This window comes from Onychostoma macrolepis, chromosome 09 (assembly GCF_012432095.1).
Source record: "Onychostoma macrolepis isolate SWU-2019 chromosome 09, ASM1243209v1, whole genome shotgun sequence".
NCBI lineage: Eukaryota > Metazoa > Chordata > Actinopteri > Cypriniformes > Cyprinidae > Onychostoma > Onychostoma macrolepis.
Genome location: NC_081163.1, coordinates 6352603 through 6372296, shown reverse-complemented (window position 1 = coordinate 6372296; position 19694 = coordinate 6352603). Strand labels below are relative to the sequence as shown.

The window sequence follows — 19694 nt, the reverse complement described above, 5'->3', positions numbered from 1 at the left end:
TTAAAGTTATTTCATAATTTGCTAATGTTAAAAGAAGAAACTTTAAAATGTAAAAATATAGCCTATTAGTAGCTAATAGTGAATGTTTTCATTAATGCTACGAATGGACTTTTATTGTTAAATGTTACCATTTAATTTCAACAGTCATGCTTAAAGATGGTCATGTTTAAATATCTACACAAGGCCATAGCATTAAAATTACATACATATGGATATTGTATGTGTACTCACACACTTTATTTGCTTCTATTTTTTAACACTTGATAATTATCTAATCAAAAAAAAAACAATCAAAAAAAAAGTTAGTCGAGCAGCACTGCGTCTAGGAGAACTCAGAGGTATCTCACACACACACACCAGACGCTTTGCGTTCAGATCAAGTGGCGGTCTAAAACAATTTATTTAAATCACCAAACGGACATAAGTTTGCTTCAAGAATGAACAATGTGGCATAAATGAGTTTGAAGTTCGGTGTTTAAAAAAACAGAGCAAGTGGAAAGAGAACGCGCGATCTGTTACAGCTCTCTACATGAAACATACCGACTTTATTAGAGCCACAGAAAGACAAACGTTTTGCTGAAAAATGCACAATACATAATTTATAGCCTAGGGTGAAGTCATTACATACATTCACAACCAGGGGCGTAAATTTCATCTGACAGTAGGGGGGGACAATATACGTAAAATTTCTCAAGAGCAATTTTTGAAGGGGACACAAATAACACAGCCAAAATTGTACTTGCAAGGATAGATATGTGTACATAGCATGGAGACCGTGTTTAAATATGAGTTCATGGTTCACCACGCGGTCATATTATAATTATTATTTTGCGTCATTCATAGTATTTTAGGTTTCGTCTCTTCGCATTAATTCAACCGCATTAAATCCACTGATCTGCCACTTAACATCATAGTGAACGAAACCCAACACATAGGTCTACAATATTAGCCTAATATCAGTTCACACACAGGCATATCGCCATGTTAGTTGTAGTGGGTGACAAGCTACGATATTAAGCTTGTCAAACTTATAATCGCTCATAGAAAATACATCGGATGTCATAATTTTTTTGTCATGTCTAATTTATTAATGATTCAGCATCATCTGTATTAAAGATAAAGAATCATTTCACTCGATGTTTAAAGAGAATAAAATAGCCTTGACAGCCTACTTACACATAACTAATGCCGAGTTCACACTGCACGATTTTCAAACTGGTCGGATCGCTGTTGTTTTCACACTGCGTGACTATCTGGGGTAGCATTCAGTCGCTGCTGTGTTCACATTGCACGTGTCATGCCAAATATTTCGCTGGCGTCGGCGACGTGTCGGCGATTCTCTCTGATCGCGTCTTTGATAATTCACACCGCGCGATTGTCACTCGCGTGAACGAGCTCCGATTTTCCTCCAATGTTGGGCATTTGTCGGCGATTTATCAAAACCTGTCGGCGAGTGAAAAATCGGGCTAAAATCGTGCAGTGTGAACTCGGCATAACTTGCTCTCTCTCACCGGACTCGTGTGTGTGTGTGTGTGTGTGTGTGTGTGTGTGTATCAGTAAAGAAGGAAAGCAGGCAGTGGACCAAACCACTGTGAGGAAAGGGAGGGGGGAATCAAAACATTTCTGAACTTAAAACGTTTTTTTGCGTTTATTTTGTTTTACTAAATCACACAATTATTTTAAGTATATGTCCATTATATTATTTTCAATACACAGAGTCACTTGTAATGATATTTTTAGGGGGGACAAGCCTCAGATAGGGGGGGTCCTGTCCCCCCCGTCCCCCCCGGGATTTACGCCTATGTTCACAACCATTTGGGACAAATATAATGTAATTTAATAGAAAACTATGTGAATGGCGTTCTGTTCCGCGGCAGGCTTTTCTGTCGGCTGTATTTAAATGCGCGGCTGGAGTTTCCCGCTCTGTGCAGCGCGCAGTGTCACGTGTCAAAATAAACAACACGTGCTGTCAGTGATTTCCGCCTCTAGAGGCCGCTCTCGTACTGTATAATGCCAGCGGACCCTTCTCAGCCATTCCGGCAAGGGTTGCAAACCGGAAAACTATCGGCATGGATTTTTGATCAACTATCAGTGCCGATTAATCGGCAAAACCGATGAATCGGTCGACCTCTACACAGAACAGAACGAAATGTTATCATTTCATATTAAGTAAATGAGTCAACAAATTAATAATGGAATTGAAAACAAGGTCATTGATATGACAACTAAAAACAACAATAATAAAATTAATGCCGCGATTTAAATATTCAAAAGGATAAAAAAAAAATTCACGTCAATACGTCAGTTTTGTACGTTTAAATGCTAAAAATACATTTGTATTGTACGTTTTAGTGCCTGTAAAAATGTAAGTAAATGTACGTTTTATAGAACCACTTTTTATGTAAAATACATACAAAATTATCATGAGATCACGTTATTATTATTTTATTTTTTGCAAATTAGCAATAATCCAGTATGTTTACATTTTGTATTTTATACTAATTACTAGTGTTGTCAAAAGACCCGGTACTTCGGTACCAAGTCGGTACTAAAAAAATGAAAACGTCACGGTAACAGGTTTTTTTAAGTACCGGTGGTACCGAGTACCCGGTCAACCTGGTTCTTGACCCGTACGGCCCTATGATTTCCGCGATGCAGAAAATGCGGACGGAATCTCGGAATCCAGTTATAAAAACGGAATTTACAGTTTAGCACGGAATGTCACGGAATTTGTCAAAGTTTGGATGAATTAATCAAAAGTAGGTCATTACATTTAAATCAAATCGCGACATGGACTAGTATCTGTAAATATTAAGCCGCAAAAGTCGATTCAGATATGAATCCCCCATGTTCTGCGAGTCTCTGTGTGAATGAATGAAAAGCGTTTTTTTTTTGTTTTTTTTTACTACACACACTGAAGCGCGCGTGACGCTCACGGTGATTTCAGCATCTGCCGTCTCAATGAGGACATAAATACATAAACAACATCTACAGAACTGCTCTGAGTCACTTCACCAGCATTTTACCGTTTCATTTGAGTAAAACCAGCGTCATATCATATAGCTACACACAGAAATTTAAAGGTATTCATGGCAACCCGTCAAAATAAAAGTTTATCTTAAAGACATTGTGCCAGAAATATATTACTATAATTTAGTTGAATGTATGTGATACTATTACTACTGTTGAAAAAAATATTTATTTTTAAAGAAAATCATCACACAATATTTCTTCCATATTTAAATTTTAATAGTAAATCCCCTTTATTTACCAAAAAAATAAAAATAAAATGTGTTTAAATTTCATTAATTAAAAGACAAATTAAATTTGGGTGAAACTTTACTGTTTACTGTTTTACCTTTATTACTTGCGGAAAAACTTGAAACACAATTTAAATAAGTATAAAGAATGGCATTCATTTTTGTACATTTTATTTTTGTTTGACTTTATTATTAAAAATAGTGTGTTTTTTAATTAGCATGTGGTACCGAAATTGGTACCGAGAACCGTGGATTTTCACTGGTATCGGTACCGAATACTGAAATTTTGGTACCGTGACAACACTACTAATTACTAATTATGCCCAATATGAGTGAGCCAGTTTTTTTGTTGTTTTTTTTCATGTTATGGCCAACAACAGATAAATGGTCAATATGTTGTCTAAATAAATTAGAAATAATAAATAAAAACTACAAATCAATATTTTAAAATGTCTGAAGTTTGAAAGTTGAATTTAGGCATCACACCATTATTATATAAAGTATGAAAAATGGTTATTCATTCTGAGATATGAATTATTAAATTATTTAAGTATTATTCAGTTATTCAATTATTACTGGGTTTTTTTTAGCTTAAGTCAGAATTAGGCGAGCATACACAATTACATATCCCAAATCACCAAACATCAGTCGGTAACCCTTACACTAAAAGGAAAACACATCTACTGTACCCTGTAGACCGGAAGCACACATTCACATAAACAGACAGACAGACAGAGAGAGACGGGCACAGAAGCCCCCTGCGTCTGAGGCACATATGTCTGTGTGTCTCTGTCTGTATCACATCCTCATCCACAGATATGAGACCAAACACTAACTCATTGTAGAATGAACAAGATTTCCTACATCTTTTCAATCTCTTGACTTGTGATTAAGCATGACTTTTTAAAGAGTTTCAAACAAACAATTCATAAATCATTACATTTTTTCGCATAACATGAAAAGGTATATTGACTACTGAAATTTTAAACCTTTCCAGTTCATTTTTATGATTTTAATAATTTCCAATCCTGGTAATCAGAATTCTAAAGTCAACAAATTAAAACCAGTTTCACTTCTTTAATGTGACATATTTCCCAATGAAAAAGCAATATTCAGTGAGGGAAAAGGATCTACATAATATGTATTATATTTTAATTCTATATAATGTGTTTATATAAAATAAAAATATTATATAATACTTGTATACATAAAAGTTAATGGGATCAAAAATGTGGAAACCTTTTTTTGTTCTCAATCACAAACACAGCCAACGTACTGCCCATCAGACTGAATTCAAATGATTGAGAGTTTAGAAGGTGTTGAAGAAAAGTTGAGTGAAATGCTAAAGATTAATGGATGCAGGATCTGTCTGTCTGTCTGTGGGTGTGTGTGTGTGTGTGTGTGTCTGTCTCTGTGTGTGTGTGTGTGTGTGAGATACTAAGATGGACAGACTGGCTGGCGGTGGCAGATGGCAGAAAGACGACACCAGAGCCTGATGGACTAGATGAGGAGAAGTCCGTCTGTCTGTGTGGCATCAGAGCCACGATTACACGATTACACACACACACACACACACACACACACACTATTGGTCTCTCTCTGCCAGTACAGTAGCACATGCCACATCACACAGAGATACATTAGAGTCAACATGAAACATCATTCACAGCCCATTTTACTTCCGTAATCTGACGTATTTCCAAGTGACGCTGTTCAAAAAATGACAAATGCTGGATTAATCTGAAATAAAACAATGTCACCACAAGAAACACATAACACAACACAATACATTAGATGGGAGGAGTTGAAATGTTTAGAGACTGAAAATTGGTTTTAACAATATTTTTTATAGAAGTTCACACTTTCCATTTAATCCCTACAGTCCTTAGGAACCACAGCCGACACCCCAGGTAAATTAACTTAATATTTTAATGTGTAGTTATGCAGTATTTATTCAACTTATTTAAATTCAAAATTTTTCCCCCAAATAATTCAATAACAGCCATTCACAATTAAGTGAGATATTACAGAAATTATTGAAATGCAGCATTAAAGCATATTATTATTATTATTATTATTATTAATCATCTTTATTATTACTACTGTTGTTGAAATATTAATAAAGCACGTTTTTATCATTTTAATCATTTGCACGTTGGACACTCAAACAAAAAAACAAATCTAAGAGAAAAAGAATAGCAGCTGATGTCTAGTGACATCAGGCGAAAATTAAAAATAATTTCTAGGAATTTTGATGAAAAATGAAGATAAACATTTCTTTGAAAAATGTGCACCTGAAACCATGTGACAGGTGAAGTTCTGCGTGGTTATGCTGATTCTTATCTTCATAAAGCTCCTGGGACACCGCTACAATTTTTTTTTAACCGTAAGTTTTTACTAAGAGTCTACCATTATCAGCACTGCCTCTAAACCTCCCAGGAAGAGAGCAGTGTGTGCGTGTGTGTGTGTGTGTGTGTGTGTGTGTGTGTGTTTCCAATGAAGTTTTGAAAAACTCTTCTAGGAAATTATTTCCCAGGAATAAGGGAGGCAGATGATCGTTTGGACTTGCAGGTTAAATAGAAGAAGCTTCACCCTGAAACCATACATTACTTCAGTAGAGATACACTATATTGCCAAAAGTATTGGGTCACCCCCATCTAATGAACAGGTTTGACTACTTTAGTCATTTCCATGCGTACAAATCTTAATGTCTAATAATGATATTTTAGGGAATTGTGTGTTTCTAATTTTAAAGCAACAGTTTGGACAGGACCCTTTTCTATTCTGACATGACAATGCCTCTGTGTATAAGGCAAGGTTCAAAAAGAAATGATTGATTTAGTCAGTGTGGAAGAACTTGACTGGTCTACAGAAAGCCAAGTCCTAATCCAAGCTGAACACCTCTGGTGTGACTTTAAATGCAGATCTTGAGCCAAAAACTATTTACCAAACACCAATGTACCTATATATATATATATAGTGACGGGAAGAGCCAACGACAGACACAGTGGGTGTGGCGTCAGGCCTCGGAGAGGCTTTTATTAAACAAAAACAATAAAATAAAGTGTCCAAGGGGGAAAAAAGTGTCTAAAATAAACAGGGGGTCTGGTGTCCTCGTCGTGCTGCAGGGCTTGTGAAGGAGGGCAGTGTTCTGGAAGGGAGGGTCCAGGTAAGGGGCGGAGTCCGGCGGACACACGCGCTCCCGCTCGGGTCCGGGGCGCGAGGGGCGGCGGCTTCATTCTAGCAGCGGCTCTTCCTCTTAGTCCACGGAGTCCGGCAGGACTTGTACGGCCCGGCATCCTGGCCCGACGACCATCCACAGGTTCGGCCGCTCACGACTCCGGTGGCGCGGAAGTTCCTCTACGCTCCCTTCCTGGACCCACGAGGACACCAGCGTGCATGCACGGGGGAAGAGACCGGTCTCTCGAGGAGAGGCGCGTTCGGCATTTAAACAGCGGCGATGAGGCTTCATTCAGTTCAGCTGTGCCTCATCACACGCCGCCAGCCCTCGCTGTTTCCACGCCCCTCCTCTCTCACACACCCACTCCTGTCGGGAGCCTGGTGAAGGGCGGTGAATAAGAGACGGGGTGGTGATGACAATAAGGGGGAGGGCAACCGACTCGTCACTATATATATACTAATATATATATTAGTGGTGGGCCGTTATCGGCGTTAACGTGCTGCGTTAACGTGAGACTCTTATCGGGCGATAAAAAAAATATCACCGTTAATCTATTCTCAAAGTTGGGTTGGGAGCTGGGTCTATACTACGCAAGCTATGATGACTTTCACCTCGATATTTTAGCGCGGATGTATACCTAGCCGAATTGCACTGTAGGGGGCGAGAACGAGTCTTCGAACCTGTGTGTATGCGTGCTAACATGGATGCAGCTATGAAGCCGCCGGGTTTGCTTCAGGGAAAATTTATTTTTAAGAAGCTTCCCAATGGAAATCGGCAAGTCATTTCTGTCTCTACGTTACATGATCGCGCTCTCTGTATCGCGTTCCGCCCCGGTTCGCACACACACACACACACACACACACACACACACAAACAAACGTAAGCGCACACTCCCACTCCTATTTGTAAATATTAAGCCGCAAAACGTCTATTTAAATATGACTTCTGTGTGTCTCTGTGTTAATGTATGGCGCAGACGCATGGGTTTGTTCACTACTCCTACAGAAGACCGCGTGACGCTTGCGGCTATATTAACGTCTGTCGTCTCACTAAATGAGGACATAAATACATGAACCACATCTCCAGAACTGCTCTGAGAGTCACTTCATGAGCATTCGAGCGTTTCATTTGAGAAAAACTGTACTCACGGCAACCCGTCAAAATAAAAGTTCGGTTTCACTTGAAGACATTGGGCAGAACGTAATAGGCTACTACTACTAAAACTATTAAAACCTTATCTTTAAGGAATAATCATACAATGTCTTCAATGTTATTATCAATATTAAATTCTTGATGACTGCTACTTGTTTACTTATCTACTTGGCAGAATTCAAATGAGCCATTTTAATCTAGATTAATCTAGATTAATTCCAAGATTACAGTGAGATTAATCTAGATTAAAAAAATTAATCTATGCCCACCACTAATATATATATATATATATATATATATATATATATATATATATATATATATATATATATATATATATATATATATATATATATATATATATATATATATATATATATATATATATATATACACACACACACACACACATATATATATATACACATATATATATATACATATATATATACATACATACATACATACATATATATACACATATATATATATATACATACATATATATATATATATATTAAAAAATTATTAAATGCCCATGAGAAGGATGCAATACTAATGCAATAATAGAATTAGCAAAGTTAAGGCATGACCACTGGGCAGAGAAATGCTCATTGGGTCAGCAAGGTCAGAAAAAACAGGTGGAGAGGAAAAGACACATGTTAACTGCAAAATAATTAAGAATTAAGGTGAAGAATTAGGTGAGAAACCATCAGGAATCATTTAGTTTCCAGCACCATCATTTTACAGAACTGCAACCTTCCTGGAGTCTCCAGAATTACAAGGTGTCAGGTTCTCAGAGACTTTGCTTGGGTAAAAAAATATTTTAAATGACTCTCACTTAATAAGAATAACATGCTGAAGTGTTGTGAAATACATGAAGACTGATTTTTTTTATAGGCTTTATGGACAGATAAGTTGAGAGTGACTCTTGAAGGACCAGCATCACATCCTCTTGTGCCACAGTTTGAAAAATGTATATTCCAGAATCTGGCAGTAAGTTGTACCTATATACTATTTTTTTATCAATCCTGCAAGACAGACTTTTCAGGATAGGAGATGAACTAAAATGAGCTCCCAAAACGTACTGCCAGATTCTGGAAGATAAATTCTTCAAACAGTGGTACAAGAGGATGTGATGCTGGTCCTTCAAGAGTCACTTATCTGTTCATAAATCCTATACAAAATCAGTCTTCATGTATTTCACAACACTTCAGCATGTTATTCTTATTAAGTGAGGGCCATTTTAAAGAATTTTTTACCCAAGCAAAGTCTCTGAGAACCTGACACCTTGTAATTCTGGAGACTTCAGGAAGGTTGCAGTTCTGGAAAATGATGGTGCTGGAGACTAAATGGTTCCTGATGGTTTCTCAACTAATTCTTCACCTTAATTCTTAATTCTTTTGCAGTTAACGTGTCTTTTCTTCACCTGTTTTTTCTGACCTTGCTGACCCAATGAGCATTTCGCTGCCCAATGGTCATGCCTTAACTTTGCTAATTCTATTATTGCATTAGTATTGCATCCTTCTCATGGGCATTTAATAATTTTTTTAACTTTTATTCTTTAGTTCAATCTCTTTTTTGGCTCATTTTATCTGTAAAGGAAAACCTGACTAATAATTCTGCACACCTGGAATAAGGAGTTTCTGACTATCAGCCTTCATGGACAATTATATATCACTTATAAATTATTAAATACAAAATCAATAGTAGTTATTAAGATTGATGTGGTTTGGAATTGGTAAAATGTTCTTGGAAAAAAATATGACCAGAATATCAACTTGCCTAATAATTCTGCACACACTGTATAAACACATGCACACATTGGGATCAGTACGATTTTTTTATATTTCTTAAAGTCTCTTATACTCATTAAGGCTGCATTTATATAAAAAGACAGGGAAACAACAGTATTGTGAAATATTATTTCAATTTAAAATAACAGTTTTCTATTTTAATCTCCTTTTGAAATATAATTTATTTTTGTGATGCAAAGCTGAATTTTCATTAGCTATTACTTCAGTCTTCAGTGTCACATGATCCTTCAGAAATCATTCTGAGCTCTTGATAAGCATACTAGAGTACTAAAAAGTTTGACTTTAATAATTTAATTATAAAGTAACAAAAAAAAAAGAATAATTTTGTAGTGTTAAAATCTCCAGCGTTCAAGAACAGTGAAAGTGAGTATAATCCTGTATCCTCATAAAGTGGTAAAAATATCCCTTCTATTGATGGGATTGTAGGTACTGTACCGTAGCAAAGCTCATCACAGCATGTTTACAGCACAGAAGAAGCTTTGAAGACAGATGTCTTATCAGCTCCAAAAATATTCATCTTCAGTCTCAATGCAGATAAAGCTCTGCTGTCCCACCCTGAACCAGATCTTTCTCACAGACCACCGTCAGAACCAGCCTGCTTCCCAAGAGAGCGGACTGAGGCTCGGTTCCTACATAACAACACTCTAATAAACATAAAAACACCTAGCACATGAACACTGGCCAAAACAGTTCAAATAATTCAATCAATACAACACTATTGCATTGATACTGATTTATAATCAATATTTGTCTCGCTTCGTCCGCCATCTTTGGCTGCCTACAAAAGACAAAGCCATCTGCACAAACAAACACATGGGCTAATAACATCCTCATCTACAAATGACTTCAGCTTAGACTGTTATTAATAAAACTCATTGCTGACATGAAGCAGGGCTTCCTGAGGGCTTAACACATCCGGCCTGCCGCACAGAGAGATCCAACGACAGGAATATTTAGGGAATTAAGGCCTGATTCGGGAACAACCAGAGGCTCAGAGCTAAAAATAGAAGCTGCAGGCTGCTGGTGACAGGTCTCTTTGAGGTCACCTCGTCCTGTCTCTCCAGGGGACGCTTTGTATTTGTGTGAAGGGTATTTGTGTAAAACTGTAGAACACAACATCAGGGAAGCCTAAAGTGAAAGTTCGCCGCCCTATTAGTTCTGCATAAAAGCTCAATCCAGAGCCCTGCTGCATGTTTGTGAGAGTATATTGCGAGCTAAATGTAGAGTTACATAAGCGTCTCTCAATCTCTTTACATACAGCATATACAGGGCTGCATAGTGGATGTCAAATGTTGTTATATGTTGTCTGCACAGCTCTGAATGTCTGTAATCACAGGATATGCTTCTTTCTAACTGCCTGTAATGGGGTGATCAAGTGTCTATTCTCATCATATGCTTTAGATGACTGTCTGCTGGCTGCATAGGCAGCACTCAAACTCATCGTGTTTGAATTTATTTTGTATTAACCCTCCTGCTGTGCTGAAAAACTTTTACCTTATTTGGTGTTCCTGAAAAAATGAGCGGCCTTTTAAAATGCTATACTATTGTCAAATCTTGGATTCGATCTTTTTGTCAACTTGTTTCTTTGTCTTTCAGTTGCACAGGTTCTGTATTTCTTTGTGGAACTGATTGGTCACAGGCTTCATTTATCTGAGCTAAAAAATTGGATAATTTTAGCAATGTTCACTAAAAAAAAACTGATGTGCAAGACCTACGAACAATCAATTCCAAACAGAAATACATTTGTTAATAATACAGTATTACAAGTAATTTATAATCATGGTCATTTTTGACTGAGCCACCACAAAATGAATGAATGAAAGAAAGAAGGAAAGGTCACATTTTAGGGGGAAGCTGTTCTGTGTGAGCAAAGTCAGTAAGTTTAGCATTTTCTGGAAAAAGAAAATCCTCTCTGGGTCAAAATGTCCAGAACACAACATTATGGTTAATATTATTAAAATATTAATTAAAGAAAATTGAAAAAAGTGCTAATTAAAATTAAGCTGAAATAAAATACAATATAAATATTATGTTATAAAAAAAACTTAAATTAAAAAAAGAAAAAAAATGAATGAAATGCAATAACTTGCAATAACTGATGCAATAAATAATGCAATAACTTTGTTAAAGCACTAAAATTACTAATGTGTAATAAATAAAAACTAAAAATGAAATTAAAATAAAGATAAACCTAAATAGTAATATTTTAAAACAAATTTGAAACAAAAAGTAATACAAATTAAGCATAACAATAGATTTTTGTAAAAAATAATAAAATAAATATTATATAAAACTATAATAGCATACAAATAATAATAACACTGGTGGAAATGCAATTTAACCCTGAAAAAAGAACTAGATTTGCTGGTTTGATGGTCTAATCCAGTTAAACCTGGTCTTCCAGGTCTTGCAAAACCACTCTAAAACAAGCTAGGAGACTTTTAAAACCTTTTAAAGCTCAGGATTGGTGTTTTATATAATAAACACACAAATATTAGGTAAAAAAAATGTAACTATTACTTCTCAATACTTTAGTACTGAGTGACATTTAACGTGAAGAAACTGAGCTTACTACAACATATTGTATTCTCTATGAAAGAGACCTGTCAAGCTGCTGCAGAATTTGGCCAAACTGAAGTATCTTAGAAGGCAGCATAAGGTCGCTTCCTACCTTTTGGAAGAGCCTTTGAATTGGAAGTGCGCCTTTCAATGATGTCTAGGTAGGCAGCTTGCTTGGTTTTGGAACAAAGCTATTGGATCAGAGCATAAAATGAAAAACAAGCATTTCCAGTGAATTTCTAGGGTCTCTGATTTTGTCACTTTTTAACAGTAGTATGTCACTGATCAGCATACCTAAGATGCTCACACGTACATGACTAGCTGGCACAGTCTAAAAATCACAGTTTTTGGCTTTCCCCCAACATGAGCTGCAAATGCTGTGTTACTTACAGTATGATGAGTCCAGGACACAACACACTGGTTTTTCCATTACAAAGGCAATATGAAGACCACATAAGCATCACATTGGCCCCCGTTTTACGCCAGTAGTGCCGTCCATTTGTGATCAGAGACAGATGTTAATATCAGCTATAAACTTGATCTAAGAACGATAGCCGCTTTATTGGCCATCCATTCAATGGGAAACCTCTCGTAGACGAGCCCACCGGTCCAGCGGGTGGTAGGCAGACTGTGGCACAGTGCAGGACTCATGTGCCAAGATCCCGTTCACTGGCAGGAGATGAGTGTTTGGCAGGAAGTAAGGGAGATGGTGTGTGTTGAGGGGGGCGGCACCTGCCAGCAGCCCATCACCTGGTGAGACTGACCAAGCGCACACCCGGTGTACAAGCACACACACACACACCTGCAGCCTTCAACACTATTCTCAGTCTGACAATTCACAGCAGACAAACTATCCTGAGAAAGAGCTTCAGCCATATATGCTATAAAACATTGTATGGGAGAAGAACAAGCAGACAAAAAAAAAACAATATTATGCTGAAATTGAATGTTTACAGATACAAATATCGAGATATATAGGCTATACACGCACACACAAAACAGTTATTTCTGGTCCTCAAATCTGATTGGCTGATAAGAGTGTGATATACAAGAGATATCGTAACTCCAAAAGTTTCACTGTTTGTATCACTCCGCTTGTGGGATTTCTCAAAGCAGCAAGTGTCAAAAAATACATAAAACGTATACAATATATATATAAAAAATCTCAATCGTTTCATCACACCACATACATCACAAGAGAAAAGTTATTTTGAATTGTTTTATATCATAATATTGTTTATCAGTTATTCAGTATTAATCAATATTATTTATCGATTATTTGTTTACTCTATTTATTAAATATTCATTGAATTGTAGCTACAAATATATGGCAAATAAGACTAAAATACGACAAAATGTGAATGAAGTCATTTTTACTCTACAAAAACTATGAATGTACGTAGAGGAAAACTAAAAAAAAAAGTTATAAATTATTCCTTTATATTATGACATTATAAAAAAAAACAATTTTCTACTGAATTGTAATTTTTTGTAATATATATATTTTTTAATAATTGTAATAATATTTCACAATGTCTTTTAACTGCATTTTTGATCAAATATAGTCTATCCATCTATCTATATGTCTGTCTATCTATCTATGACAGATGAGAAAAAATGTGAATGTAGATCCAAGTTTTCCTTTAAATTTATTTATTTTTAATGATCAATCTTCATAATTTCTACTCTAATTTCCCTAACAATAAATATGTTACAAATCCTTTCACTACAAATAAATTCACTCAAAATGATTCCAAAAACTGGTGAGGCTCCGCTGATAGCAGATTTAGGAACTAACATGACAGTGAGTGTTTTATTGCCAATAATGTCAAAATGGCCCAATATTGACCAATTTATCAGCCTGGCTGACACACTCAATTCATCAGCCTGGATAAACGCTCATATTTCAAAAAAGCAAAGCAGCTTAACAGCTCCTCAACAGGTAGCGTACCTGCTGAAGAAGCACAGGCAGTCTCTCAGAGGAGCCGATGGGAGGAGAGCTCAGCCTTACGCTCCTCCTGTTCCCATCATCCAGCATTGAAATCCCTCTCCTGCGGCTCTGATGAAGGCTGGGAAACAGATCTAGGACACTTTAAGCAGCAGGCAGCCCTTCTGCAAATATCACAGCAGAATGGATAGTTTTGAAACCCAAGCTGGGCTCAGAAGAAAAGGGTTAGAGGGTCTTTATGGACCCCGAGAGAGGACCTGCCAAACGCAAAATGATAAAATGTGCCATCCGAGGCAGCGGCTCTTTGGCCGTCTCTGTACGGGAGGTTTGTTACTCAGGGATCTCGCTGAACCTTATGGTCATTTCAGCTCTTTAGCAAATACATCATCCCAGCGTCCCAGAGGCCCAAACGGCTGCACACAGACATGGCCAGGGCGCTGAGAGACTGCAGTTAAGAGGTGACAGACATGATACACGAGAAGAAGAGGCCGTTGAATGATATGTTAATGGAGATCTCTAATAGCAGCTACTAGAAGATCTCTACAGTGGAAGATTTTAGATCTCTCTTCAATCCTTCATTTAGATGAGTAATAACTGTCTGAAAAAAAAAACGCTGTTTAAAAGTGCACTCAGTCATTTTATCCTCATTACAAAAAAATGTGCACATAAATAAATGAATAGTACTTTTGAAAAATGTTTCAAATGTTCACTCACATTGATGAGGATTCATATAAGTGGCCTAATAAAAGCTGTTTTATTTTACATGTTGTGAATGTGATCACATGACCAGCCAAATACTACTTTATCTCTATAACCACTTTGTTATCGAACACTTTCACTTGAAATTAATTAAAAAATGAGCACTTGCACTGGTAACTGAAAACTCTGTGTGATGCTGAATGAGGGTTGTTATCGTTAACTACAAACTATTTTTTTTTATTTAATTAAAGCTGAAATAGAATAAAATACAAATATCACATGAAAAACTAAACACTCATTTGAAATATTTCTAATAATAATATGTTATTATAAATAAATTGAACAATAAAATAGAACTAAAACTAAAAAAGAAATTGACAAAAGCACATAAGACAATTACTAAAGCAAAATTAAATTAAATTGAAAATATAAAAAGATTTTCAAAATAAGGAGTAAAACAAAAGAAAGAAGCATTTAAGAGTTGAGCACAACTAGAAAAAAAAGAACATTTGGACTATAGAAATATCCATGAAAATATATTAATAATTCCTCTGACTTTTCCAGGCCTGGAAAGCACAGTTCTATAAAAACAACAACAACAACACTAACATTTCCAGGTTTTCCATGTCCTAATCACACGAGGAGGGAAAAAAATGTGATGGTCATGTTTGTTTGTTGAAAAGTTATATAGTACCGTAGTAAATTCTATCATTCGTTCAGGAGAAATCCTTCTGAAGCAGGTTCGCAGCTCTTCAGGCTGAGCATTTTGGTGGAAATAAGGTAACTGAAAGAGAGCGGGTGGAATACGCCAACAGCGATTTCACATGCCATTATTCTTGTCACCACCAGCAAATGTGCGGTTTCATCTTTCGTGCACCCACCACCTCGAACACAGTGTTAAAAAGTATTAAAAACAAGCTCCGAGTGCTGCAAATACAATAGAAGTTTGATAGAAGCCCCAATCCGACGTGCTGGCAAGAGCTGATAGGATCAGCGGGAGCCCAGGGCCTCCCTAAAGCATTTACATGATTTACAGTACTCCGAGTGACTGTGAACCTGCAGGAAACAGCGAGACGAGGGGATCTGCACCACTAGAGGGCTTCCTCCAGGCTTCACCGAGGCTGAGAATATAGGGAAGTGTACTTTAACACACACTTACCATTCATTTACAGCCTGCAGGCTCTCATCTCTGCAGGAGACACCTGTGACGAGAGCAAACAGCGCTTTAAAGAGCAAGCAAACCATCGTCTAACCAAATCATCTGACTCCTGGATTTCACTGATGTGTGATTTAGTGCCAGTAGCCAGAGGCAAACGACGACATAAGAGAATAAAAGAACAGATTTAATTAACAAAAATAAATACGTCGTCCCTCCAGCATGCATTAAGATTCATGTACAGGTCTTTCTAATCTACAAGTGCCTCAGGAATAGGGTTACTATCAAATATGTGCTATTCTTGAGAGGTTAAACACACCAAAATTAAATTGGACAGTTTGAAGTGTAAAAAGAAAAAAAGAAAAGTTTCTTAAAATGTAAAGTGCAGTTTAACCAAGGTCAGTTTTATCAAAATAGAATAAGAATATTAGGCACATAACAGAGCAAATTGCACAATTTTCATTCAAAGAATATTGTATGAAATTGTGAGCGTTAAAACAACCCACATTGGTCAACTAATAGTCAGGAAAGGGTTCATTTCTGGGTAAGAACTGGGTGCCACCACACAATTATTAATTCTAATAAATATATTTTTAAAAAGTCTTAATCTGTCAACTTAAGAAAGGACAACTTTTCTGTCAAAGAGGAAACAGGAAGATGTAAGAAAAAAAGGTTATATGAAAATCTTAAAAATGCAATATAAATAAAAATATATTTAATATTTAAAAGTATATCAATGTTACTTAATAGTGAAAAAATTATGATAAACAACTCAGCTTGGCTACCATCATAAACAAAAAGGGTTGGGATGGTTGGCACATGAAATATAAAATAATTAATCATTTATAGTGGACCTGAAAAAAAAAAAAAAAAATCTCATTTGGAATAAAAAAGGAAAATTGATTGAAAATTGAATAAGCGAGTTAAAATCATCATTAAAAAATGTTAAAATTAAACATATTGTATATTAAACATTTCCCTACCAATAATCTCAGAAAATTAAAAACAGTAAATTAAAAACTCCACAAAACCAAAATTTGAGTCAGCAAATAAAATTAATACATACATAAATACACACCAATCAATCAATAAATCTGTCATATGCACTTATTTCTGTTGTCACAATGCGTATTCCACCAGAGATATTCAACAAAGTATGAAAACTCTGCCCATCAACCTCAGTTTCCCCTAATGAGAGGGGAACAACGTCCTGTTTATCAAAAGCCGTCACAAGGATATAAACATTACGTCAGCCTCCAAAACTGTTTAAAGCACTGCTGACAAGGTATTCCCACTGTCATTCTTCACAATTGGGCTGACCAACAGCGGACGTCCCAGTGGGACTGGAGTGTTTTCCTTGAGGCGCCCCTAGAGGAAGTGATGACATCGACTCCCTGAATTACGAGACTCTTAATAGATCAGGTTAATGCAGCAGTGCTATCGTTAAGTCCCCCATCCTCTAGAGAGGAAAACAACATGGGTAAACAAGCATTTTAACCAGAGAATGAGTTAATTGTAGATTTTTATTTCATATATTTAAATTTTTATAAAATGTTATATTCTATATTTAGTATATATTTCTATTTCATTATATTACATTTTTATATAATTCTATTTAATATCATTTATTTTAGCCCATTTTATCTTCAAGTGGAACAAAAACCACTGAATATCTGTAGCACAAACGGTAGAGTACGAGTTATGCCAAAGTTTAATATTTGTGGTTAGAGGTTTGTTCAGATCACTAACCCCAAGTATGAGCAATAGCATTAGCGATGTTTGCCAAGCACCACTAATAAGCATTTTCAGCGTTCTTCCTGCAACAAAAGCCAAATGAAATCAGTAACAAACACCCTGAGCCAGCCAGGAGAACAAGATCAAACAAACACTGCAAACCTTTAATAAGTATGTGCTAATCAAAGACGGCCCTCTAATAATAACTTTTTCTGGTAGGTACGTCTTGAATTCATTACTGGAGGAAGACAATGTGTCTTATGAGGGGTTAGGAAGTGATATCAAGCATAAGTCACTCAAAAAATGTGCTATAAAAAGCCTTTTTATGCCATTTAGTAGGATCGTGGAGTGATCGGTAGAAATACAGAGACACTGCTTCAGAGAATAATGGGAACCAAAATAAATCAAAAAGTTTCTATAAATTTTAAGGCACAAACATTTTATGGGCCAGCATGACCCATCAGCACTGAGCAGCATCATTCCCATTGTCATGGGAATATTTTATCTTTCAGCTGTCATTAAAACAACAACTTCGCAACTTTTGATGGAGAACCAGGAATATGCAAATCCATTTTTCTGAGCAGCGACTACTTTAACGCAAGACTAGAGAAAAAATTTACTATTTCATATTTGACGTCAAGCACTTTACAGGAACATATTCAAAGTTTGAAAACATTTCTAACTTAGAAAGCCAATTGAGAATTTCGTAAACATTCCAAACTCACGCAGTGGTCTCCAAAAACTAAATGGTGCACGAAACTCAAGCTTTGTCACATGACCAAAAGAGAACGTTAATGGTGACTACAACCCACTTGCAAAAATCCATTGAGAAATATAAATTTTAAAGCACTGGATCCAGTTTGGAAATAAAAAAAAGTGTGCTTCACGGATAACACATTTTTGAAGACCAACCCCAGAAGTCAACATGATGCTGGGTTCCTCAACAAAAACCCAATAGGATTATTTTTTTGGCTTTTGAATTATTGAAGAAAATAAGTTTGAAGTGAACATAACCTATGAATTTTAAAGCCTAAATACAATCACCAGAACATCAATTTCTTTATTTAAAAACATTGTCCCTGGAAGTTTGAGTTAGAATAGTTTGCAAGACCATGATTAGAAACAATGAGGTGTTATTAATGTATTTTATGTTGTAGAATACAACATGAAAGTATCTTGAGCTTGTGTTAAACATGGAGCTTATTTCAGACATTTAACCAAAACCCATTCAAAAAACCCACTGACTTTAATAAGATGCTATTGCAAGTGGCAAAATCTAATTTCAGATTTGTCCCACAAAAATACATTACATACAGTAATCCCTGCAGCACCCTATTTGCTGTTTTACTGCTTGATTTCCAACTGACCTGGCTTTTCGTGCACCCTCAAAACACATCTTACCCATTCCAATCCATCAAACACTCCAGAGCCAGAGCTTTCTCAAAAACCATAAAAAGGCTAAAAAAGGATAACCAGACAGGAATGAGCAAAAGTCGGACAACTGTGTACAAGTCTGACCCTTTCGACTGTGGATTTGACGTTTTCATCCATGCACATTGTGAAAGCTCACGCTGATCCTGTCCAAAGGCAGTCTGCTGCTCTCCTGACTGTGCTCTGATAGAAATGTCCAGGAAACAGAGTCTGCTCCTACCGTCTACATCTTTCACTCCAGCAGTGAAATTGTAGGTTTGTCCCAGGAGGAAGATGAAACAGTCAAGAACGCAGCTGAGAAGACCAAGTGAAAGAAAATCAAGAGGGTACACACGCTGTTTTTAAATCTCCTTTCACAAAAAGATAAAAGCACAGATTGCAAGTACACGTCATAAAGCAAATTCATCACGCAAGATCCATTCATCACTGCTTTTGCCCCAGGCCTTGACTAAGCCGTGAGACAGATGCCTACAATTCTGGATGTGTCCTGCATGCAGATCTCATAGTTAAACATGAGTCCTGCTGAGAGGAAGTCAATGAACAGATATGAGACCAGAGATAGGCAGTACGACCAAAATCCTATATTCACAGTGAGATTCAATTTCCCAGCATCAGGGTAACAACATATAGGCTATATTTGCTGAAATAATTGTCATATTATATATATATACATATATACACACACTCACACAGTGGGGCAAAAAAGTATTTAGTCAGCCACCAATTGTGCAAGTTCTCCCACTTAAAAAGATGAGAG

At 36.4% G+C, this 19694-nt stretch overlaps 1 protein-coding gene across 5 annotated transcripts in view; it reads right to left on the bottom strand.

The window, feature by feature from the left end:
• The window catches only part of hdac4 (histone deacetylase 4), a 255008-nt gene that overhangs the window by 165867 nt on the left and 69447 nt on the right, over positions 1–19694 (bottom strand). Inside the window, exon 1 of one of the 5 annotated variants that reach the window (XM_058787007.1) lies at positions 15776–15797. The exons of 3 other annotated variants lie outside the window; for them this stretch is intronic. In XM_058787007.1, the coding sequence (XP_058642990.1) occupies positions 15776–15782 (7 nt within the window). In that variant the 5' untranslated portion in view covers positions 15783–15797. Of the gene's footprint in view, positions 1–13920; positions 13940–15775; positions 15798–19694 lie in introns of those variants that run through there. One more of the 5 variants, XM_058787012.1, reaches the window with a different exon arrangement.